The sequence below is a fragment of the Galeopterus variegatus genome, unplaced genomic scaffold (genome assembly GCF_000696425.1).
Source record: "Galeopterus variegatus unplaced genomic scaffold, G_variegatus-3.0.2 Scaffold1047, whole genome shotgun sequence".
Classification (NCBI taxonomy): domain Eukaryota; kingdom Metazoa; phylum Chordata; class Mammalia; order Dermoptera; family Cynocephalidae; genus Galeopterus; species Galeopterus variegatus.
In genome coordinates this window covers 417,585-437,604 of record NW_007727158.1, presented here as the reverse complement: position 1 = coordinate 437,604, position 20,020 = coordinate 417,585, and the positions used below count along the sequence as shown (strand labels likewise).

The 20,020-nt window shown below is 32.6% G+C and overlaps 1 protein-coding gene and 1 pseudogene across 1 annotated transcript in view; one reads left to right on the top strand and one right to left on the bottom strand.

The window, feature by feature from the left end:
- The window catches only part of ATAD2B (ATPase family, AAA domain containing 2B), a gene marked incomplete at its 5' end in the record, with an annotated part of 144,646 nt that overhangs the window by 9,047 nt on the left and 115,579 nt on the right, over window positions 1-20,020 (top strand). Inside the window, 7 exons of the mRNA XM_008574432.1 lie at window positions 884-1,000; window positions 3,583-3,658; window positions 6,672-6,770; window positions 8,369-8,480; window positions 10,691-10,806; window positions 12,500-12,674; window positions 16,177-16,265. Of these exons, the coding sequence (XP_008572654.1) occupies window positions 884-1,000; window positions 3,583-3,658; window positions 6,672-6,770; window positions 8,369-8,480; window positions 10,691-10,806; window positions 12,500-12,674; window positions 16,177-16,265 (784 nt within the window). The remainder of the gene's footprint in view (window positions 1-883; window positions 1,001-3,582; window positions 3,659-6,671; window positions 6,771-8,368; window positions 8,481-10,690; window positions 10,807-12,499; window positions 12,675-16,176; window positions 16,266-20,020) is intronic.
- Window positions 6,106-6,462, bottom strand: LOC103591890 (annotated as a pseudogene).

The window sequence follows — 20,020 nt, the reverse complement described above, 5'->3', positions numbered from 1 at the left end:
AAAAAAAAAAATACATTTAAGATTTATGTACATTATAATTTATTTTTTTAAGTGTACAGCTAGATGAATTATCACGAAGTGATCACTTATATCAAGAAATAAACTATTACTGACACCTCAGAAGTCTGTTTAATCCTCTCTCCCAATTTCTGCCTGTACCATCCTCCCAAAATGTAACTAATCCATGCTTAACTGTTGTCAGTAGGCCTATCAAACCATTATACAGTACTGCCAACAAAAATTCCTCTTGCTGTAACATTAGTAATTACCTTGTAAGGATATTTTTTTGAATTACCAAGCGGTATTTGAATACTAAACTTAGTGGTTAACTGGGCATAGATTGAAGTTTGCTGTAGTTTGGTAAAATTCTAAGTTATCTTCTCTTATTGTTTTGTATGACCAAAGAGATCAAAAGTTCCTAAGTAAATCAAGAGGTCACATCTGATCACAGTGGCTTATTTAGCAGAGAACTGTATTAATCATTAGTAGGAAAAGCATCTTCTTCTTCTTTTTTTTTTTTTAAAGATGACTGGTAAGGGGATCTTAACCCTTGACTTGGTGTTGTCAGCACCACGCTCTCCCAAATGAGCTAACCAGCCATCCCTATATAGGGATCCAAACCCGTGGCCTTGGTGTTATCAGCACCACACTCTCCCAAGTGAGCCATGGGCCAGCCCTGGAAAAGCATCTTCTTTTAACATCTATCTAAGTTGATTTTTAATTATATTCATTTATGCTGTATTATAAAAGTTGACACTTTTACGTGTCACCTGTGTAGAAAGAGTAATGGATAAGTATACATATTCAGTTCTAGAGTGGATCAATCCTTGTGGGTTAAAATAGTGTTTTTATTTTTTTTTTCCTTTTTGTGTGGGGAAACTAGAATCTCAAGAGGAAGATGGAGATATAGAAGTTGAAGAGGCAGAAGGAGAAGAAAATGATAGACCATATAATTTGAGACAGAGAAAAACAGTGGATCGATACCAAGCACCTCCAATAGGTAGGCAACTCTAAATAACTTCTTTCCGTTTTGTAGTTGAGTATCTTACTCTGTTGTACCCCTTTTAATAAATTAATATTGCTAAATTTAAAAGAATGGAATCTCTTGTAGGTTTCATATATCTTTTCCTATATATACTTCTATGCATGACACACAACTGAAAGAATTTAAAGTACATGGTAGCAACATTGAATTATATATCACATGTACAAGGGTACTTCAGAAAGTTCATGGAAAAAAAGTCTTGAAAGACAATACAAATATTTCCACCAACTTTTTGAAGTAACCTTATACATTTTTTTTATAGAAGCTTATTTTTAGTGATAAAGACTGCTCATGCTTTTGTATCACTGTGTAGTTTATAGAGCACTTTCATTTACAGCTCTTTAGGGCAACTATCTCCACGGTCCAAGAGATTAAGTAATTTACCTGAGGTTACAAAAGTGGTACACAGCTGCACTTTGGTCAATAGCTAGTTGTTTTTTTTTTTTTTTTGAGAAGGAAAAAGTTAAAAGTTTATCTTACTGCTACAAAATCTAATGACAAATAGTCAGCTCCACAGGCACTGTTTTGTTAACCTTTTTCCAGCTCTTGGAAAATTCAATCACTATTGATCCCCTCTAATTTTTTTTAACTGAGATATAATTCATGTACCATGAAATTCACCATTTTAGTATGTACAACTCAGTGTTTTATAGTATATTTACAAGATTGTGCAGTCATTACCACTATCTAATTTCAAAACATTTAATTACTTGCACTCCTTCCTCTTCCTCCTCTTCCTCTCCCTCCCCCACAGCTCTTGGCAACCACTAATCTACTTTCTGTCTCTATAGATTTGCCTATATATGACTTTTTGTCTGGTTTCTTTCACTTAGCATAACATTTTCAAGGAAGAGCCTAGATCTTACTGAAAATACTATACTCTAAAACAGTGATTGATTCTCTGGAAGGAATGTATCAGAGGTATCTCACTAGAAGCTGGCCCAAATATGCTAACATCCCTCGACTCCAGTATGAATCACTGTCACAGATATCTCTGTGACTAATGGATGAGGTGTGTTATGGCAGAAAAAAGGTTGGGAACCATTGTTCTAGATTTTGTTTTTTTAAAGAGAGTTTTATTGAGGTATAATTGAAATATAGTCTATTACACATATTTATAGTCTACAGTTTGGCAAGTCTTGAAATATATGTATACCCGTGAAACTGTCACCACAATCAAGACAATGAACATGTTCATCAACCTCCCATATTTCCTCATGCCTATTTGGAATTTACTCGCACCCCTCTGTGCCTCCCCCCTTCCAATCAGATCAGGCAGCAACTGATATGATCTGCTTTGTGTCACCATAAATTATTTTACATTTAATATTTTGATATTAATTTATTAATATCAAATTTATTAATAAATTTATTAATTTATTTATATCAATTATTGGTATAAATGGAATCATACAATATGTAGTCCTTTTTTGTTTGACTTTCACTCAGCATAATTATTGTAAGACTTATCCATGTTGTTGAAAGTAATGACAGTGTGTTTCTTTTTATTGCTGAGTAGGATTCCATTCATTGTATGGATACATCATAATTTGTTTATCCATTCATTCATGAATGAATATTAGGATTGTTTCCAGTTTTTGTCTATTTCAAATGAAGTTGTTATGAACATTCACGTGCAGGTCTTTGTGTGGACATACGTTTTCATTTTTCTAGTAAATACCTTGGAGTGGAATGGCTGGATTTTATGATTAGGTGTATGTTTAGCTTTTTAAGAAATTGCCAAACTGTTTTCCAAACTGATTGTACCATTTTCACTGAGAGTGTATGAGAGTTCCAGTTGCAACTTTTTTGGAGATTTTGAGGTATTTCTCTCAGTTATTCCTATTTATATCTGTTTTTAGCTTGATTGACTGAGCTTACGTGTAAACAGTAATTGATATTTCTATTTGTACAAAGTTTGTTTTTGTGCCAGTACTGAGATCTATTTATCCTGCAGGTAGAGGATAGACTTCTATGGTCAGTCTATTTTTAATTAATTTTAAAAAGGTATTTATTATAGTTTTAGTTTGCATTTTCCTAATTGTGTTAAGCATCTTTTCATGTGCTTATTTGCTAACGGTATGTATTTGGTAAAGTGTTCAAATCTCTTGACCATATTTTCATTTGTGTTGTTGAGTTTTGAGATTCCTCATATATTCTGGATATTAGACCTTTAACAGATATATGATTTGCAAATATTTTCTCTAAGTCTGTGGCTTGTCTTTTTATTTTCTTAGTAGTGTCTTTTGAAGAGCAGAAGTTTGTAATTTTGATGAACTTTGGTTTATAAAAAAATTTTTTTTAGTGGATTGTCTTTTTGGTATCTAAGAAATCTTTGTCTAACACAGAGTTACAAAAATTTAAGTTAACATCTGTAGAATGATTATTTGCAACTTAATATTATTACTACAAAATTTTTATTTTTGCTGTGCTTCCAGACAAAGTTTGGAACTTGAAGTCACACGATTAGGTTCTATTCAGAAAGTTAACTTCTGCTCCTTTAATATATTAATTTATCAGTTTATTTTTTCTTTTAGTACCAGCTCATCAAAAAAAGAGGGAAAACACACTGTTTGATATTCATAGATCTCCAGCAAGACGAAGCCATATCAGGTAAGTTTTGTTTGTTTTTGAAAGGAGGAAATATTTGCATCTGTGAGGGAGGGACTAATTGAATGTTTCATTCTTTCTTTCTTAGAAACTAATAGCAGTTACCTTTTCTAAAGCTACAAAGCTCTCTGGTCTCTTAGTAGAGTTGAATCTAAGTGACCTACCTTGCTTTCATTTGAAACATTTGTTCAGTTTGTCTTTGATACTTTTTTTTCCTGTTGTCCTTTCTTTTACATGTAAGAACAAAGGAAGTTTTCTATATTTAAAACTTTATCTTTTTTATTTTATTTTCTGAAAAGGTAATTCTGAGAAACACTGTTTCTCTACTCACGCAACACTTCTGACAGCAAATGGGGTTTTCACACCGAACAATTTTCCAACTCTTTGGACACCAGCTGGGTGGCCAGTAATTCAATTCAATTCAGTTCTGACACTGTTTACCTGGAATTAGCATCAGATCCCAAAATTAAGGGCTCAGTCCCACAAGACTGCCCCTCTGTCCAGATGCCAAACACAAATCCAGGCCTTCTGTACTTCTGAGTGACTGGCTATAAATTGGGGGTCCATACAACTCTCTCCTCAGGTTTGATGATTTGCTATAATTGCTCACAGAACTCAGGGAAACACTTTGTTTTACCAGTTTACTTTACCGGTTTATTTATTAAAGCATACAAGTCAAGAACAGCCAGATGGAAGAGATTCATAGGTCAAGGTATCTGGGAGGAGTTGGGGGTGTGTGGAATTTCCATGCCCTCTCTGGGTGTGCCATCCTCTAAGCACCTCATTGTGTTCACCAACCTAGAAGCTCATCATATTTTGTTGTTCAAGAGTTTTTGTAGAGCTTAATCTCCAGCAACCTCACCTCCCCTTCCTGGAGGTTGATGGGAAGGGAATAAAGTTCTAACCCTCTAATTACTTGGTCTTTCTGGTAACTGGCCTAATGGTGAGGCAGTCTAGGGTCCTTACCCTGAGTCACCTCATTAGCATAAACTCTGGTATGATCAAAAAGGGTCTCCTGAATGACGAATACAAGGCACTCCTAACACTCAGGAAATTCCAAGAGTTTTAGGAGTTCTGTACAAAGAAGGGGGTAGAGAGGACAAAGAAGACCAAATATATTTGATATTATATCACAGTAATATGTTCCCCATGCTCAAAGACAAAAATTAAAAAATGAACATGAAAAAACTTTTTTCTATCCTTAGTAATCTCTCACTCTCTTGCAGTAACATTGTTATTAGTTTGTATAACCTTAAAGAATATTGTTACAGGTGTGTGTGCATACACATGCAAATACAAATGTTATTCCTTCTTTTTACACGAAATATGCTGTGTGCTGTCCTATACCTTGCTTTGGCTATTTTTTTTTTTTTTGTCTTTTGTCTTTTTTTCCGGTGTGTCAAAGACAAAAATTAAAAAATGAACATGAAAAAACTTTTTTCTATCCTTAGTAATCTCTCACTCTCTTGCAGTAACATTGTTATTAGTTTGTATAACCTTAAAGAATATTGTTACAGGTGTGTGTGCATACACATGCAAATACAAATGTTATTCCTTCTTTTTACACGAAATATGCTGTGTGCTGTCCTATACCTTGCTTTTGCTAGCACTGCCGCGCTTCCCAAGCGGCGCACTATCCAGTGCGCCACCGGGCCGGCCCTGCTTTGGCTATTTTAAGATCAAGTTTTTACCTTCTTATTATGGAGTTTTCAGAGTTATTTACATATGATAGATACAAATCCATTGTCAGATACTGGTCAGCTGTTTCCCCCCAGCAAAAAAAAAAAAAAAAATCCATTGTTGGATATGTATGTTGTGAGTACTTCTCGCGTGCTATGACTTGCCATATGTTTTCATAATGATGCCTTTTGAAGAGCAGATGTTCTAAATTTTTTTAAACGGACCTTTTATTTTGCAATAATTTAAGCTTTGCTGAAAAGTTGCAAAAATAGTACAGAGAGTTCCTGTATATCTCTTATGCATTTTCCACCATTGTTAGCATCTTACGTATTATTGGGATACATTAATGAAAACTGAGAACTGACACTGGCACATTGCTACTTACCAAACTTCAGACTTTATTTGGATTTCACCACTTTTTCCATTAATGTACTTCTCTGCTGCAGAATCTAATCCAGGATACCACTTTGCATTTAGTCGCCATGTCCCCTTTGGTCTGTAAAAGTTTTTCAGTCTTTCCTTGTTTTCCTTGACTAGCATACCTTTAAGGGTTTGGAAAGTAAGCTCTATCTCCTGGAGGAGGGAGTATCTACATATACTGCTTGGAACTCTTTTGTAGGGAAGTGGATTCTTTTCCCCATTTAAAATTTTTATTCACTCATTTGTGTTTTCAGTAAGGACTTATGTATATTTATTTCATACTTTGGGTTTATAGTGCAGTGCTGTGTTATGTATTTTGTTTCCCAATATGAGCCAAAATTTTTTTTTGTTCATTTCTTGCACTTGAAGTACTCTTTGATGACATCCTTGGTATAAGATTCTTTGCCATGGTCCTTAACTACTAACAACCACTTTACGAGGTTTTCCCTGCCAGTTTTACAGAGGCCTACCCATTCCCCTAGTTTCTTGTATCAGTCTTAATTAAGCTGATTTGGTGTTCAGCACAAAGAGTTTCTGCCAACTTGAACGTACATAGGCTCATCACAGTTGGATGCAATCACACAGAGATGGGTTTGGCCCTTTTGTAAGGCTTTGGCAGCTTCATGGATGAGGGCAACCTTCAGCGTCTCTTGAAAAGCAGTATTAACGTCCATTTCACCTCCAGCAGCAATTTCCTCCTCAGCCATGACAGTGGTTTATGGATGAAGCCAAATCTTGAGTGTACCTGAGCTCCTTGCTGCTCGGCAGCAGCAGGGAAAGAGTGAGGGCAAAGATGTTAAATGTTTGCTCAGTGAATTTTCTACTGAGCTAATTGTATATTTGATGCTTACAATGTGTTTTTAAAAACCATTTGCTACTATAATGGTTTTAAGGATTTTATTCTCTTTAAATATAGGAGAAAAAAGCATGCCATTCATAGTAGTGACACAACTTCTTCTGATGAAGAACGTTTTGAAAGAAGAAAATCAAAGAGCATGGCAAGAGCAAGAAATAGGTTAGTAAATTTTTTAGTGTTGCTTCCATGGTAGAAAATAGGAAGAACAGTTTTCTTTATTTTTTTGAATGAGTTATTTTAAATCTATACTGGAATTTTGCAAATATTGGTATTCAAAAGATATTTTAGACTAGAGTAATGCATTGACTTGGTTTCTGCTTAGTAATTCTAGCAATAGAAATCTAACCTTGGGAAATTTCCCCTAAATTACTTAGACTGTAAGTACATGTAATAAAGTGTGAACACCTAAAGGAAGGAGAGCCAAGGGGAAGAGGCCAGCCTATGTGGCAGCATCTGTCTTTTCCTCTGTACTTCCCCTCTAATTCAAATCCATGTAACGAAGCTGATTTTAGGTGCTTTTAATGATTATAATATAGCACTCTGAATAAGATATAGTTTCTAATAGAATTATCTCAGGAGCCCTTGGATTTTTACTGGAAAAATTTATTTTGTTTTTGTTGTTGGTTAAATGAGTACCTCTGGTGGTCTTTGCCTAACTAGGCTAAATGACTGATTACTACATGGTTCTCTAAAACCTCAAAGAATTTTCACTGGAGGAGAAAATCTGTATTTGTCTAGTAAATAACTGAAGTGAAATTATAATTTATTTTTAAAAATTGGGTTAATTTTCTAGCTTATATTTATAATAATAAAGATAAATTATATTTAGAAAATTTACATTTCGCAAAGCATTTCTATAATTTGGCCTTATATATTTATTTTAGAAATATCAAGTTTTCAGTTAGCAGGTCATGGAAATGAGTTTGGGTTGGTGTAGATTTAATTCTAAAAAGAATTCCTTGTGGACGAAGGAAAGAAAATGTAAGAGAAAAATCTAAGTTTAAATAAAATAATTTAATGTCTATTTAATCTGAACTATTCTGATAACCTCCTTCGAGAGTATATTTTTAAGGCAGATTTAGGATTCAGAAATGTTAGTGAAATTACATTCATTATAGAAGCTGTACTTTTTTGAGGCTGTTTATGTCATCTTTTGGTGTTTTTTCAAGGTTAGAAGAGGAATTAGGTTATATTTACTTAGGGGATAAAATTAAATAAAATAGTATAGGATTTTAGGTAGCTAGAGATCTCTCTTAAGGTAGTTACACAAAAGATAAAGCTTAGTTCTCAAGATGTGATCTAGAATTGGTTTCCTTTGAACAAAAGGGAAAGAAATTTTTTCAGTCATTTAGACCAAATGAACATATCCATGTAATATCTGACGTTAAATTTAAATATTATAATAAAGCCTGATTTCATGTAAGAGCTGTATTTGTAATACATATAGATCTGTTTTTATTTTATAGTTGTATAATATGGGCTATCAGGTATATTAAGACATTTCCCTAAATTGGAATAGATTGTGCTGTTTGGGTAAATAGATCAATGATCATGTTTGCCTTATCTAGTGAAATAACTTTATTTTTGGTTAGTTGAAAAGAATTTAGGAAAAGTAGTTAAAAAATATGAAATCCTTTGATATTATTTTCTGGCTTATGAGAAAAAGAAAGATGAAAATGTGTCCAAGATTTACATTTATTTTGACATTAAAAATGTGAAATTTTAATGTAATTTACTTGGATTTTTACAAATTTCAGATGTTTGCCTATGAACTTCAGAGCAGAAGACTTAGCTAGTGGTATTCTCCGAGAACGAGTGAAAGTGGGTGCAAGCTTGGCTGATGTTGATCCAATGAACATTGATAAATCAGTAAGTTTTGTAGATGTTTTTCTAGAACTACCTTTAAAAAAAAGTTTTTTCTTGTTTCTAAAGCAACACATAATAAAAGTAAAAATTTCAGGTATGAACAGTATTAATGTTTTGATGTATGTGTTTTGGAACCTAAGAAACTGGGTCACATGTGGTGCGTAGCCAGGTTTTTCCCATTTCAGTGTTACTGGAATACATGAGGGTAATTCAGAAAGTTCATGGAAAGATTCATAATCTCTTTTAATTCTATTTTTACATAAACTTTTTGAGGAACCCTTGTATAACAGGTAGGAAATGAGGCTGAGAAGTTTATAAGGGGCAAAGCCCCGTAAACCATGATAAGCAATGGGCTGTTGTTGAAACTGCTAAGTTGAATGATCAAGTTTACGTTTTAGGTAGATCACTCTGGCTATAATGTAGTTAATGAATTTTGGGGGGAGTAAAGCTGGCATTAGGGAGACTGGTTTGGATGTCATTATAATCTAGTAATTGGAGTAATGGTCATGGTAGAAAGTAGGATAACAGTATAAAGTAGAAGGATTTGAGAGAGTTGAGGATTGAATTCACATATGACAGAATTTGGTGAATGAGGAAGAGAAACAAATTGAGGGTATTACCCAGGTTTCTGGCTTAGGTGGCTAACTGAATAATGGATGTATTGGATGCATATGGATGGTTCCACTATCTGAAGTAGGAAACTAAGAGGAGGACAAAGTGTTTGAGGTGGGAAGAGGATTTAATTAGTTGTGGACATGTTTTAGGTAGCTGTGGTATACCACAAATGAAAGTAACTTGTAGGCAATTGGTTGTTTAGGTTTGGCATTAAGGAGAAATATCTGGGCTAGAAATTCATATATGGGTTATCAATTTAAAGACTATAGATGTTGCTATGGAAAATGATGCTTGTACCCAGGGAAAGTATGTAGCATGAAAAGAGACACAAGATTCAGAGGACATGGTAGATTCTTTCTCACTGTTAGTAATATCTTATTTTGAGGGATACTTTGGAATAAGTTTATTGCATAAGCAAGAACTTATTCGATATACATTTTTTTGTTCCCATAAATCTATATACCATAATTTAACAGATTTTCTTATGAGAGATTGGCATATATATATTTGAAGATGAAATTTTAACTATCTCCTATCTGAAGTCATAGAGGAAAATATTTACCTTATGTTATTAATGAAGGCCTAAGGAAATTTCAGAGTACTGAGTATGCCCATACTCCCGTTTCTTAATAGTACATTTTCTCAGAGGGCATTACCTAATGCTTTGTTTACCAGGATCTTAGTCTTTTGAATCTAGTTAACTTTAGATGTTTCTGCCAATCAATTAGAGTATTTCTTTAAAATTTGATATCGTATACAAGAAAATTTAGCTTTTCTTAGAATTTTTCTGTTATTTGACCTCTGTTTTTATTTTTCTAGTTTACTTAAGTTTTTCTATCATAGTAATATATTCATTGTAAAACATTTTCAAATACCGTAACAGAATAAAGAAGCAGAGAAAGACATCTCCTGTAGTCTAATAGTCAGAGGCAACAACTGTTAATATTTTGGCAAAATTTCCTTCAAGCATTTTTTTCTATGTACTTTTTTCTTTATATAGTCTTTTAGCTATTTAAACTATTATGGGTGGGAGGAATAATCTTTGTTGCTTCTGTGATACGTTAGTGTTTCTCAAACCATTTTTCATTGTTGTCCTGTAAGGAGAAAAATGAAAGTTCTCCCTAATTAAAGAAATTAAATATTAAAGAATAAGATTTTTCAGTTAAGGATGAGCTTTGGAAGGCCACAAACAATTGTAATAGCTAAGATTTTCTTGCCCTGCCACAAAACCAATTGCTCCCTTGGGTATAGTATTGCCCCTGCTGAGAATTCATGTGATATATAATACTTTGAAAGGCATTTAAACTGTTAGAGTATAAATATAACATTTCTTTAGATACCCATTAAAGTTTTAGGTTGGGCATTAATCCTGGTCCTGAGTTCCTAGATGAAAGAATGGATGTTATATTTGCCTGAACTGAAATAAGCTTGAATTTTGACGCTGACTTTTTTTTTCTACACTGATTTGTTGTTATGTTCAAAAGCTTCTGCTGAAGGCATACATTTCTGAATCATAAGACTATTTCATAAATTTTAAAAATTCTATAAATGAAACACATAAAATTATTTTATTCTAAACTTTTCCCCTTTTCTCCAAGGTGCGGTTTGATAGCATAGGTGGATTGAGCCATCATATTCATGCACTAAAGGAAATGGTAGTATTTCCACTTTTATATCCAGAAATTTTTGAAAAATTTAAAATTCAGCCTCCAAGGTAAGTAATATCTTTGATGTTTATTATTGTTCTTACTGTTAATTTATCAAATTTTAATTAGTAAAGGACTGTAAATACATATGAAATATATGTATTTATAATATATATTATAAACACATATATTGCACATTATATATGCTATGCTGTATATAATATATAAATGTTATAATATATAATTTGATGTAGTCTAGCAATGACAATTAGGAATAAAATTTTATTATTTATGGCTCAGAGGCTGTGGAACTAAGAATGTTCTTGAAGTTTACATTTCAGGATTTTGGAGTTAGGCATGATTGAGATTCTTTTTGCAGGCCCTGAATATACAACTGGATTGCCCAAATAGATTTTTCTGAATTTGGCTTCCTAATAGCGTCAAGTTTGATGCTATATGTTGTCTAGTTTTGGAAGGACAATTCCATTAAAAGTGTTTCTATGACTCGACAATGTGGTATTTTTGAAAAAGGGTAAGCTTGATTATTTTTATGATTAGATTGTGTCTGATCATGAGGTGGCTAGCTAGTGAACTACTAGAAAAGGCTGAGACGTTATGTTAAAGGAGATTGGACAGAATAAAATATTCTGAAGGTATACATGTAGACTGTTAGATTTAAACTGATAAATGTCTATTTTCATTGAGGAGGCACTTTTTATTCAGATTTGGTTCTGATTTACTTTCCATGTGTTTAAGGATATGGAAAATCTTGTTAAAGTTTCATCTATTTGAGTGGATTTAAAAGTTGGCCTATAATTCTATAGTGGCTTTGTAAAATGAAAATAATAGTTTATGTCTTTTATGAGTTTTTTTTTTTTTTACAGCTGGCTTGTACAGGGATTGAACCCCCTGGACCTTGGTATTATCAACACCAGGCTCTAACAAACTGAGCTAAATGGCCAGTCCTGTCTTTTATATGACTTAACTTGCATTTTAAATATCATTACTTTTTTCAAAGCTATTAAAGTAGTGTAGCCTTTAGAGAAACTTAAAACAGAGAGTTATAAGCAGAAAGTGTACTATGAAACTCCCTCCCCCTGCAAGGTAATACTATTCCTCAGGGTTGAACATTTTTGTATATTCTTTGCAGGTTTCTTTTATGTATTTATTAATTTTATATTTTGCCTTTATTATGCCATATAAATATTTAATATAAATGAAATTATTCAATACCCTTGTGTAACTTTTTGTTTTTCAATCTACAGTATATTTTAGATACCTTACTGTATCAGTAATGTATTGTTCTTTTTGAAAACTTACTGTTATTTTATTTTATAGAGGTAGTAGTGCATTTAATTGTTCCTTATTTATTAAATAGCATTTCTTTTTTCATTTTTTTACGGTTAGAAACCATGATCTATTGAACACTTATTTAAATCTATCTTTATACATTCTCTTGAGTATTTGTATGTGATATATTCTAAGATATGAAAGTTCTCGGTCACAGGGAAATACATTTAAAATTTCAGTATATTTTGCCAAGTTACTCTGTACTTTAATTATTTCTTGCCTACCAAAGCTTGCTGCTTTGAGGAGCGAGAGAGGTGAAACTTTTGTCTGTGTACTAGAAAAAACTTTATCATATCTAACAATGACAATATACACTCATCCAAAACTATATAGGAGGGAAGGACATCCTTTTAAATTGGTTACCAGTGGTGGTGGTAACAATGTGGTTTTCTTGATTCTTTATTCCTTTAGGGGCTGTTTGTTTTATGGCCCTCCTGGCACAGGTAAAACCTTGGTTGCCAGAGCATTAGCCAATGAATGCAGTCAAGGAGACAAAAAAGTGGCTTTTTTTATGAGAAAAGGAGCAGATTGTTTGAGCAAGTGGGTTGGTGAATCTGAAAGGCAACTTAGGCTTCTTTTTGATCAGGTAAGAGAAATCAGCTAATTTGAGAATATTTTCTTTAGAATACTTAATACATTTAGTTTGCAAATGTAAACTGTTTATGAGGATGTATATTTTCCAATTAGTATGCTAAATTTCGGATCAATGATCTCAAATTGTATGCTTTAGAGATATCAAGTAGCAGTTTTACTAATACTTTTGAATATTTATGATGATTCATAAAACATTTATTGAAGTGCCTACCAGGCATACAATAAATACCATGTTAGGTGCTTTTGAGAACCCAGTATATAATATACACTCATATATCATTAGATTATAATCCAATTGAAGAACTAGAACAGACTTAAAAAGTTAAATATCTGTGCAAGAAATCTCACAAAGCAGTGTGTTATTTGTTTTCATGAGTTGTAAATACAGTCTTGGAAGAGTTCAGAAATAAGTGAATGCTTTTAAAAGGCAGAGTGAAGTGAGTGAATATCATGTTAGGCTATCTCCACTATTTATATATAACAGTAACTTTTTTTTTTTGTAACAGTAACTTTTAAAATGTTCTTTCCTGTACCTTATAAAAATTAGTCCTGATATAAACTTACTTTTGATTGAATTAGTAAAGGAAGCCATTTATATTTGGCAATGCAACTTATATTTGATTATGTCGGAGGAAATTCACATGAAATAAAAAATGCTTTTAGCAAGCATTTATTGAGTAGTCATTACTGAGTTGATGTGTATAAAAGTCCTTTGTAATTGGGCAAAGCACTTCAAATATTATTTTAAAATTATTATTAGTATCAAAAACTGCTATGTTCTATATAACGGATTTAGAAAGAGGAATAGGTAAGATTCTTGCCTTCAAGGTGTTCAGTGTCTAGTGTCAAGGCAAACATATGAGGGGTCTTCAAAAAGTTCACTGGAAAGATTTGTATTATCTTTTAATTTTATTTTCCATGAACTTTTTGAAGTACTCTCTATGCACCTGAATGCTTCAAGAGAATTTATTAATAATTGAAAAATGTAACTATAAAATGACATTGATAAACAAGGGAAGAATTGGCTTGGGAATGCTGACATATTGTCCAGTGACTTCATTTAAAATTTTTTGATATATACTTTTTAGTCAGTTCATGCTGTGGGTAGTAATGTCTCTTGGTTTTATTCAAAACCATGATATAAATTTTATTACTTCTTTTATTTAAATTTATTTTATTTCTGTTTCATAGTTTCCTTGGTGGTAGGAGTAGTTGAAATGTTAGCTTTCTTTTTTTAAAAAATTGCTAATAGTCATGATTTTTTTTTAAATGAAAGATTCTACATTTCTAAATTAAGGACATAGTTTGTGCACTGAATGAAACAAAGGCAGTACTGCAATATATTGTCTAAGAAAAATGTTATGTATCTGGCTTTACCATTACATATTATAACTTTAAATAAATCAGAGTGGCTGATCTTTAGTAGCCTATTCTGTACAATGGGGGAAATAATACACATCTCGCCAAATTACTGTGAGATTTCACTAAGAAGTATATAAAGTACTTATCAGTGACTGGCACATAATATACTTTATTTTCCTTTTGCAATTCTGTGAGGCTATAGTTGTAGAAAACAGCTATTTCTTTCATGTATATAAAAATAATGATCATAATGATCAGATCTTTATTCCTCTTATTATATAATTCTAGTTCTTTTAATTTTTCTCCCGAAACCCAGATTTTGTGGTTGAATTGTCTTCCATTTCAAATTATTGGAAACACTGTAAGTTTAATACATATCCTATCAGTCAGGGAGAAATGGAAAAATTCATATCCATTTCTTAGTAAGCTGACCTTCCTGTGAACTAAGAATTTGCTTTAAAGTAATTTTGAAACACAAACTATATAATGTACACATTTAGATTACGTGTATACAAAGTTTAATGTAAACACAAACTATATATATATATATTTAAAATTAGTTTATAAATATAGCAAATTATATGATAAAAACTTTTCATTTGTAATCTAATATTTATCTTAAGTTCCTACTAGATCTCAGATTTAAATGAGCAAAATGGCACTGGGAAAGTACCAGAAGGAAACACGTACAATCTCAGAATATGGGGTATTCAACTATGGAAGAAAAGACCTAATACATAAAAATTTTTTTAAGATTCTGCATGGCAAAAAAACACCTGTGTTGTCAGTCCATTTTGTGCTGCTATAACAGAATACCACAGATTGGGAAATTGGTAATGAATAGAAATTTATTGGCTCACAGTTCTGAAGGCTGGCTAGGAAGTCCATTATCAAGGAGCTAGCATCTGACCAGGGCCTTCTTGCCGTGTCCTAACATGGCAGAAAACATCAGATGGCAGAAGGGGAGAGAAAGAGAGTACACAGAAGATTAGGGTGAACCCACTTCTTCAGTAACAACCCACTCCCTTGATAACAGCATTAGTCCATTCTTGATGGTGAAGCCCTCATAACCTAAACTCCTCTTAAAGATCCCGCCTTTGAATACTGTCACAATAGCAATTAAATTTTAATGTGAGTTTTGAGGGGACAAATATTCAAACTATAGCAATACCATAGACTAAGCTGAGAGATAAATGATACCCTTGTAGAAAAATATTTGCATTTCTTTTACAGAGGGCTAATCTTAAAATAAATATATAGTTCTTAGAAATCAGTAAGCAAAATATCAGTGATTCAGTGAAGTAACGTGCAAATGGTATGAACAGAAATTTCGTAGAAAAAGCAATATAAATGGCTACCAAAGATGTAAAACACACTCATCTTCACTCGTAATAGAAAGAAAAATTAAAACTAAACTGAGATAACCTTTTGTATCCTAAAAAAATATCAAAGATCAGTAAGTTTGGTAATACATTGTTGATGAGCACCCTTAAATATTGCTGGTTAGAGGGTAAATTGGTACATCAGTGGAAGGCAGTTTGCAAATATCTAAATTAGAAATGACATGTGCCTTTTGAGCCAGTAGTTCCAGTTTCAGAATTTATTATATTGATATGTTTATATTCATATGAAATGATAAATGTACACAATTATTTATTACAACATTGTTGATAATAGGAAAATATTGAAAACAGCCTAAATGTTAACACAAAGGAGACTGGTTTAATTATGTCCCATCCATACAGTGGGACATTATGTAGCTGTTAAAAGAATGAGGCAGATCTTTATATACTTAATATGGAAGCTAATTAAGATATATTGTTATATAAAAAAGGCTACTGTATGTCAAAGAGAATGTGTATAATGTGCTATGATTTTTGTTTAAAAATACATTTTTCGTGTGTTTGTGTGTAGAGGTGTATGGAAGAATGAGTGAATCGAAAACAGCTTACTGGTAGGAAACCTTGTGGTTGGAGACTGGGGTGGCAAGGAGATTTCCTTTTTATGATAAACTCTTTTATATCTGCTACATGTTGTGCCATTTGCTTATATTACTTATTAAGAAAATACAGTAATTAAATTTTAAAAATGAAAGCTAATACAATAAATAACATTTGTTTTCTTTTTACTAGGCATATTTGATGAGACCTTCTATAATATTTTTTGATGAAATAGATGGATTAGCTCCAGTTCGCTCTAGCAGACAAGATCAGATCCACAGGTAATTTTTCCTAATCTTATTAGGTTGGGTTTTTTTCACTCATCGACTTAGTATTTAGTCTTAATTAACCCTTGGCTAAGTGCTATAAGACTTACAAAGAATTTTAAAATGTAATCTGTGTCCTTGAAAAACACTTTTTTCACATAGCACAGGAGTCAGCAAACCACAACTTGTAGGCCAAATCCAGCCCTCTCCCTGTTTTTGTAAGTGAAGTTATGTTGGAACATAGCCATGCTCATTACTTAACTCTGCAGTTGCTTTTGTGCTACAAGAGCAGAGCTGAGTAGTTGTGTCAGAGAGATCATATTGATTAAGGCATTTACTATCTGGCCCTTTACAGAAAAAGTTGTCAAATCCTGAGTTAGCATAATGTTTTGAAATTTAACCATGTCATGTATACTAACATTTCATTCCTTTTCATTCTTCAGTAGTAGTCCTTGGTGTGTGTGTGTGTACAAAAATTTATTGATTTGCTAATTCACCATCTGATGGAGATTTGGTTTGCTTCTATTTTTGGCTGTTTTGATGATGCTGTTAGGAAAATTTGTATACACATTTTCGTGTGGACACATTTTCCTTTCTGTTGGGTAAATTACCTAAGAGAGGAATGGCTGGGTCCTGTGGTAAATGTATGTTTCGATTTATAAGGTAACACCATACTTCTTTCCAAAATGGTTGTACCGTTTTATGTTCCTGTGACATGATAATTTCAGTTGCTCCTCATCCTTGTCAACACTTGGTATTGTTACTCTCTTAACTTTAACCATTCTAATGGGTGTATAGTAGTGGAATTAATTTACATTTTTCTGATGACTAATAGTATTAAGCATCTTTGTATGTACTTATAGCCCATTTGTATATTTTCTTTTGTGAAATGTCTGTTAAAATCTTTTACCCTTTTTTTTTTTTTAAAAAGAAATCAGATTGGATGTCTTACTGTGTTGTAGTCTATACATTTTTGACACAAGCCCTTAGTTGGATGTCTTTTTTTTTTTTTGGGGGGGGGGTTTTTTTGGCAGCTGGCTGGTATGGAGTTCTGAACCCTTGACCTTGGTGTTATGGATCTGTGTTTTGAAAAATTTTCTAGTAGTCTGGCTTCGATTTTTGTTTGCTTAGTTATGACTTTCAAAGAGCAAAAGACTAATCTTGATAAAGCCAACAGTGCCTTTTATGTCTTGCTTTAAAAAAATTGCCTAAGCCAATGTGTCAACAATTTTCTTCTATGTTTTCTTCTAAAATGTTAATAGTTTTAAGCTCTTACATTTAAGTCAATGATTCATTTTGTTAATGTTTATGTATCAGCATGAGGTAAGGGTTTTAGTTAATTTTTATAGATGGTGCCTGGTATGTACTGAAGTTTATTTTTTTATACGTATATCCATTTGTTCCAAAACCATTTATTGAACAGGTTACTTTGTTGAATTACTTGNAAAAAAAAAAAAAAAATTGTTTTACTGGTCTATTGCCTTTCCTATTATACATTTTAAAAACCTATTTGTCAGTTTCTTCAGAAAAGCCTATTGGGTTTATTTGGGATTGCACTGAATCTGTAGATCTATTTGGGAAGAATTGTCGTTATCTGAATGTGGGGCTTAAATAAAAAAAACCTGTGTACTGTGAAGGTATCTTGAGATCGAAAATGAAACAGGCAACCCCATACAGTTTACAAAGAGTTTATTATCGATGGTGACTTACATGTAGGGAAGAATCTGGCATACAGTGATCCAGGGCCGCACAGCTGTTCTCCATAATACTTGAAGGGGAACCGGGAGTTGTTAAGCAGCTTGGAGACAAAAGTGGAACTATGCCAAAGAGTTACTTGTTTCACATGGCCTTCTTATCTTACATAAAACTAGCATTTTGTTCCTTGTTATGCCTTGGTTGCTCAGTAATCTGTGCAGGGAAAGATTGTAAATATCTAAACCAAAGTTTNCATACAGTGATCCAGGGCCGCACAGCTGTTCTCCATAATACTTGAAGGGGAACCGGGAGTTGTTAAGCAGCTTGGAGACAAAAGTGGAACTATGCCAAAGAGTTACTTGTTTCACATGGCCTTCTTATCTTACATAAAACTAGCATTTTGTTCCTTGTTATGCCTTGGTTGCTCAGTAATCTGTGCAGGGAAAGATTGTAAATATCTAAACCAAAGTTTTGAAGGCCAGAAAGATGCAGGAAATTCTGACCAGCATCCCTACAGCGCTCTTTGACCTTATTAGTCTTCTAATCCATGAACGTGGTACATCTGACCATTTATTTAGGCCTTCTTTAATATCCCTTTGGTATGTCTCATAGTTTTTAGTGTAAGGATCTTAGGTATCTTTGTTAAATTTATTCCTAAATACTTTATTTTTTAAAATGAATGGAGTTAAAATATATTTTCTAATTGTTTACTCTTGGTTTATAAATATGCTGATTTTTATAGTCTTGTATCTACAGCTTTGCTAAATTCACTTATAAGTTGTATTATCTATTTTGTGGGTTTCTTTGATGTTTATCCATACAAGATCATGTTGTCTTCAAATGAGAGTTTTATTTCTTTTCCAATCTATGTCTTTTATTTCTTTTTCTTACTTAGTCCTCTGGCTCAAGTCTGCTGTTAACTAAAAGTGGTGATAATGGAAATCATTGTCTTGTTCCTTGTATTAGCTATAAAACATTGAGAATTTTATCACTGAATGTGATTTTAATTGTAGGTTTTTCATAGACCGTGTATCAGTCAAATTGAGGAATTTCCACTATATTCCTAGTTTCTGTAATGGTTTATTTTATTGTGATATATGGTATTGAACTTTGTAATGTGCTTTTTTCCTGCCTCGTTTGAATTGATCATATGTCTTTTCTTTTTTGACCTATTAATATGTAGTATTATTTTGATTGAAGTTTAGATGCTAAACCTAACTTTACATTCTTAAAATAAACTCCACTTGCTTGTGATGTTATCCTTTTAAAAAAATTGTTGGATTCAACTTACTAATATTTTTAAAAGTGTTTTATCATCTGTGCTCATGAGAGATTTTGATCTGTAGTTACTCTTAAAATATCTGCATCAGGGTTTGGAATCAGGTAATTTTGATGTGTATTGAGATGATGTATTCTCTCCTCTATTTTCTTGAAGTGTTTATGTGCGTTTGGTTGTTCCTTCCTTAAATATTTGGGATTCACCAGTGAAAACATCTGGACCTGGAGTTTTCTTTATGGAAAGGGTTTTGGTTACATGTTATATTTCTTCAGTTGATACGGGGCTATTCAAGTTTTCTGTTTATTCTTGGGTCAGCTTTGGTAGTTTGGTAGTTTATCTTTAAGGAACTTGTCCATTTCATCTAAGTCATGAAATCTGCATGAATTACTTTATAATATTCCCTTATTCTTTTAATGTCTGAAGAGTCTATGGTGATATCCCCTTTTCATTCCTGATGGCGGTAACGTGCATTTTCTTCCTTTTTTTCCTTGATCAGTGTTGCTAGAGGCTTATGAATTTTATTGATCCTTTCTTCCCGTAAGAACCAGCTCTTGGTTTCATTGGTTTTCCTCTATATAATTTTTTCTTTTCCAATTTTATACTACCCTTTCCATTACTTTAAAAAAAATTGATAGACTGAGGAGGGGAGTAATGAATAGACAGTGTACAGAGGATTTTTAGGGCTGTGAAAATACTCTGTATGGTACTATAATGGTGAATATATATATATATGTATTTATTTATTGAATCAAAATTGATCATACATATTTTGGGGGTTCAACATTGAGATATGTTG